Source organism: Acanthisitta chloris, unplaced genomic scaffold, assembly GCF_000695815.1.
Source record: "Acanthisitta chloris isolate BGI_N310 unplaced genomic scaffold, ASM69581v1 scaffold27704, whole genome shotgun sequence".
Classification (NCBI taxonomy): Eukaryota; Metazoa; Chordata; class Aves; order Passeriformes; family Acanthisittidae; genus Acanthisitta; species Acanthisitta chloris.
This window is the reverse complement of record NW_008668053.1, coordinates 40,904-47,108: the sequence shown is the minus strand read 5'-3', so window position 1 is coordinate 47,108 and position 6,205 is coordinate 40,904. Positions and strand designations below refer to the sequence as shown.

General features: G+C 37.3%; 1 protein-coding gene across 1 annotated transcript in view; it reads right to left on the bottom strand.

The window, feature by feature from the left end:
- Positions 1 to 710: 710 nt before the first annotated feature.
- The window catches only part of ARFGEF1 (ADP-ribosylation factor guanine nucleotide-exchange factor 1 (brefeldin A-inhibited)), a gene marked incomplete at both ends in the record, with an annotated part of 41,561 nt that continues 36,066 nt past the window's right edge, over positions 711 to 6,205 (bottom strand). The window contains 3 exons of the mRNA XM_009072763.1: positions 711 to 861; positions 1,213 to 1,371; positions 4,439 to 4,567. Coding sequence (XP_009071011.1) covers positions 711 to 861; positions 1,213 to 1,371; positions 4,439 to 4,567 — 439 coding nt within the window. The remainder of the gene's footprint in view (positions 862 to 1,212; positions 1,372 to 4,438; positions 4,568 to 6,205) is intronic.

Genomic DNA, 6,205 nt, shown 5'->3' with positions numbered 1-6,205 from the left:
TATATATATATACACACACACACACTTTGATGTCTCCAGAGTTTCCCAATATCTGCCTATCTTTAACTGCGTTCCCATTTAAAAAAAAAACCTAGCAAAAAACCCCCATAACAGAACCCCCAACCTTTTAAAAATAATTTAAGATAAGACCATTATACTTTTCTAGGAGGATAGCATCTCATTTATGGAGTAAATCCTGGTACTCAGTCCAACCTAAAAAAGGGTGCTAAATTCAGTACTAAACTAACCAAAAGAGAAGGAAATGGAATTTCAGAATTTAAGCTAAATTAATCTCCCACTAGGTTTGAATTCTGCGTATGTCTCTCAAAGCTTTGTAACAGATGCTTAACCTACACATACTAACTTGCTTGATTGGTAAGATCCTTGGTGCACTAACATTGCAGTAGTCTTAAATCTGGTCATACCATCTGCGATCCATTCTTAGTTGGTCAGCAGTGTTTTAACAGAAATAAATAATGTCATTTCCTTAGGTTTCCCACTCTCCCACCCTAGCAATAATACTTCATGGAGCAAACCAAATATTCCAGAAATAGCAACAGGTCTATTCAAAGCCCCAGAGTTTCACAAAGACTACTTCAGGGTCTTTTGTCTGAACCTCAGAGTCAACAAGAATGAAAGCAAAGGACAAACTTCAATAGCTGTCTGAGCAATGCCAGTTAAATGAAATACTGTGGATCTGCACTACTTACCCAGTCCCAGCCCTGCAAATTCATCGGGTGCCTGATCTTTCGTTCCAGTGAAAGAACCTTCCCTGCCACGCACTGTCCCTGAGATGTAGCGAGGTTTAACTCCAGTTCCTATTAACTGTGCCAGTTCAAGTTGACTGATGCATTTCAGAATCTACTCCAGAGAATAAAGAAGTTGTTTATCAACAAAAAGCAACGTGAAACAGTAAAAATAAAATCCTTAGAAGAAAAAAAATCCAAACACTCAAGGTCAGACAAGTACTCTTGTTTTTCTGTCTGAAATGAATATTAATTTCAATACTACTGGATTAATCTCTCACAATTTTATTTCTCACTTGGCACTTGGGCATGTTTTGCTACTCTAATAGGCTGCATAATGTATGTGCAAAAGTATATAGTTGGCACTTTTCTAAAACCCACCATATTTATGCTCAAACAAGTACACCACTGTGTTCAAAAATCAGTAAACATGCTTTCTTACAGTTTAAATACAAATGACTTGTACCTCATGCCAGGAATTTCCTAAGTAGTTTCCATCTGTATGAGCCACCGTGATGAGAGTCTTAATGGTGTCAATATTCTTCTGCTTCATTTCAGTAATACCAGAACTCACTGTAAGTAGCGTAAATCTTGCTAATGCTTGAACATAGGCATCTCTTTCAAGCTACAAATGGGAGGAAAAAACCAAAAGTAATTCTTTTTCTCCATTTCTTGTTAGTGCAATCTGTGTGATTTCATCAACTATACCATTTAGCTTCCTCTTCCTAGAACTGAATTTGCAAAGCATACTGAAAATATCTCATGTTCTTCTGTAGTAAGCTCTGGGATAAAATCAGACTTCTCCTACTCAGGAGCATGAAGTGCAATGTCTGACAGCACAGAACACATAGGTTGTTGTGAGGTTTCTGGTTTGGTCTTTTTGGGGAAACAGGATGCTGTTTCAGAAGAAATGTGCCTACTTAGCTAAGCTTTTAATATATACGTACTATACCTGGAACTACTCTGAAAATGCTGCCTTAGAAGACTCACTCAAGTTGTAGGACTTCTTCATCAAGAGAATCTACACAATGTACCTCAAAGGCACATTCTTCTAATTCCACAGAACTGCTCAAAACATATTTGATTTAATCCACATCATTTGGAGCACCTCACAAGCTCCCAAAGTGAGTGTCATGGGTGGATAACAGCAAGTCACCATAATCTAGACAGAGGAAATCTAGCTCAGCAAAAAACCCAAAAACCTTTATGTATCTGGTACCTACAAACAACAAAGGAAACTCCTCAGATCACATATGAACCAATTACAATGGTAAAAATGAGATTACAGTTGAGCTCCCAAGTGCATTTTACTCTCCTGTTATGTATCAACCAAAGGCCATAAAGTGAAATGGTTGTACATCAGATAAACAAACAGTAACTATGAAATATATTTAACTGTTTGGACATTTAGGGCTGTTTTCAAGTTTAAAAAAATCATTGGACACATAAAACAATCAAATACAAAATATTAAAAACATCCTAGGAAGAATGGGTGTTTCACAGAGCAAACACGAACACCACAAATAAGGGCAATAATGGAAGGGAGAGATTATCACAGAGCCACATAGTATGGCTGCTATGTTCATACCCAACTACCACTACAGGGTGCAAAGGCACAGCAAATGATGTGTAAGCACAGAAAAATGGAAGTTTCAAAGAAAGTGTACTAAGCAATGAAGCTTCAGTGTCTACAAACTGTGCATCTTCTGCAAAACCAAAATGTTTTCAGTCCTACCTATTCATACAGATATTCACCCTCTGTCCCTTTTTCTAAGCAAAGCAGGAGAAAAACAACTAAATAATGTGTCCATCACCCAGAAATTAAAACCAGATGATATAAGCAAATTAAGTGCATCCTTTTGATGCACATCTTCTCAGATGTTTGAAGATCAAATTCAGACTGTTTGACAGCCTAAGATTAAAAGTATAAATAATTAAAAGCAGAATCTTCAATTTAGGTATTAGAGGTGAAGATGCATAGCTTAAACTACATTGCCTATTTTGCAAACTTTCTTGGAACTAAAAGCATCCAGCTCCCCTCATTATCTCTCGAGGTGTGTAAACTAATGTTAACTCTTATTAGACAACAATCTTAATTTCTCTATGTTTATTCAATGAAATAGAAAAGTTGTCAGCACCAGTTAAGCACGAGGAAAGACTTGATTCCAGCAAAAAAGATCCTTAAATCAGTTCAAATACAGATTTGCCAGTCTCCTTCAAAACACCAGAGCTACCTGGCATCTGAAGACAGACAACATGCTATCTAGTCAGGACCTCGTGCAGTGAAATCGTCCTGTAACATACTGAAACCATCAACAAACCAATACTGTTTTTAATGATAGCAACAAAACAGAATTCCTATAGGAGGTATTACTTATATTGAAAATTCAAAAGCAACACTTCTCATTTTTTCACACTTAAAAACTTGGTTTTGGAACACCTCCACTTCAATAAAGTTTGTCCCAACCAATGGAAGGATATGACTGGTGCATGGGGATCCTGGAGCAAACATGTCCTTGCTCTTCCTGTCCACAAGGCAGATCACTGCAGGACTGGGAGCTAAACTCTGCAGCTGCTGAAAACTGGTACTTGTACCAGTTTCACTTTTGCAGCTTAGAAACAAAAATAAGAGGAATGTGAATTTCATTGAACTGCTGCAGACACCAGAGAAGGCTTTGATAATCAAATTTTTAAGTCTGTTCAGTTTGGGGACAGGTAGTGGTGGTGCTAAAATTAAGTTGAAAGACAGAGTAAGGAAACCTTACATGATCTCAAATGGGCTTTTTTACGTAGCTGCATCAGAGGTCCCAATGTGCCTTCCCAAATTAGTGCTAAAACCTAATTTGCCAAATAAAAGTAAAGGGGAGAAAGAAGGAGCATTCACTATCATGCCATAGTTCAACATTTTTCACTTTAAGTTAAATTTAGTCTTACAGGTTGTTGGTTGGTTTGTTGGATTTTTTTAGATGATGTCTTCAATGTACACATGAAATAACTCAATGTCAAACACATGAATTCTGCTTGCCTCTCTCTTCAGCTATCCCTATGGACTTATAGCCAACCAGCACTCCATTTATTAATAATCTACAGCAACATAATTGTACCTTCACTACCAATGCTTTTTCAATAGCAAAAAGAAAGGCAAAAAAAGCCCAAGTTTAATCAGAATTATCCTCTGGAGCAATAGAGTCTGGAATTATTGGTATTGTGCTTAAAGCAAGATACATTCGTGCATTATATCAGGAATGACATTTCCAGTGCCCTCATGGTTAAAGGGGTATCCAATTACAGAAGTCTTAGATTAGTATAATCTGCCCGAAGTTGAGAACAATATTTCAAATACGCTTCACAGAGATACTATTTTACAGGAGAGAAAGACTCATTTTCGGAAAAACCACAACAAAGCTAAACAGCTTTGTAACAAAGCTAAGAAAGAAACATAAAAGCAGTTAATGTGGGGAAACAAACTCAGTCCATAGGCATGGACTTACCCGCTTACCACAAAACATCAGGGAACATAAAGGTCACTTTTATTTACACTTCCAGTCAAATATCAGATGAAGCAGTAATGGCAGAAGCAGGAAGCTTCTGGGTATTGCAGTCCATAACTTCAGCAACAAGGACTCTTAGAACCCTACTAACATTTTGCTGGTACATAAATCAATGTGTTGCCTCAATATTCCATTTTTTACCTGAATGTTGAAAATGCAAGCAATCCGGATTGCACATCGTATACCCTCCAAACAGAGAGAGGCAACTTCGGTGTCATCACAGTCCTGCAGACCCACACTGAATGCAGCCAGAAAAGGTGTCCACGCCAACTGCAATGTATGCAAAGTAAGCCTTAGATTAGCAATTGTTAGCACCTGAAGGGAATGTTACAGTTTCAACATCTTGCTAAAGTGTAAATTCCATCCTTAACTCACATCATTACCCTGAAGTTGCCTTTGGCCAGAAAGGAAATAGAACAGATAGACATGAGACATAGAATAGTATAAGGTATCATTAGAAAAGGCATGAGACATGGAATGGGACAGAAGTAATGCAGACTGCCACTCCTCTCAGAAGCGTTTGTCCTCTCCTCCTTCAGCAACCAACACACACAACCATCTTCAGAGAGTCGGACAAAAACAAACCCTATGTCAGTCAGATGTCTATTGGAGCTTTGGTATTCCCAGGAAAACCTTTAAGTTTGCACAGTTAGAAACAGATTTTGCAAGGATCAAAGAATATAAGAGATTCCTTTATGAATAACACCAGAAGGAAAAAAAGATAGTGTAAAATAGGACAAACTTTATTAATTCCACTAAAACTATGGAAAGCAACAAGAAACAGGACACAACTCTTGCCTTATCTCTTTGTTCTGAATTTTGTTGCCTTTGTCCCTTCACCTTTTTGTATCTATGTCACTGCTGATGTTTCCTATTCCCCTTGCCTTAGGTGGGACTGAGGGTGTAATACACTCAGCTAGTTATTGCACGTGAGTCTACATGTTCCTGTCCTTGTGGGCAAGGCTTCCTCTCTCACAGGCAGAAAAAACAGAGGATGCAGAGGATCCTGCCATAACTACGTGTGGTTATGGAGAGGAAATCTCATGGTACCCAGAACTATTTTAGAAAACATATTACCTGAAGTCACCCCAGATGTAATAGAGAGTCAATGAGCACAGCAAGCAGCAACAGATTTCACACTTAATTTCATAATAAAATGATGCACCAGAGCTTTGGTTTATTTAAGCCAGCAATTCCAAAAGCACTACCTCAGAAGAGCATTTAACACTTGTACATACCAAACCGTAACTGTAGGACAGAATGAAAGGCATCAGATGAACTCCTAGATCCAGGATTTAATTCTCTATTGTATGACCTCTAAAGGTCCCTTCCAACTCAAACTATTCTATGATTATATGTTCAGAAAGGTATGTTTCTTCCCACCACCTTCCTGATTTTTCATTCCTGTTAAAGCCAAAACTAATCTTAAAAATCACAAAACTGAAATACTGTAAGAACTATTCAATGATCTGTACAGTGTGTTTTACAACTAGATTTATGCTGTTATTTGTAAGAGACTGTTCTGTCATTAAGGGTAAAAATTAAGCCTGGAAAATAGAGCAGAAATTCACATTCTGCACTCACTTAAGGAGCCAAAAAGTCATTGTCTGTTTTACTCATTCAGCAAATCTATCTGTAAAAACAATTATAATGATCAATTTTATGGCTGAGATATCCAGAAATTTACAAAGTTTTCCTGAAATGAAAATTCAAAAGCCTAAATAAAAAATGTGAAATTAAGTATCTAAATTCCACAGCTCTTGCTTCTTTGAGAAGACAGCTCTCTGTTCAACACATTACACTGTCCTCAGTATTTTAATTAGTTTATGAACATCCTCAAGTAAAACAACTTCTCCCTTTATGAAAAACATTTTACCCTGATGCTTCATATTTTGCTCTTTGAAAAAG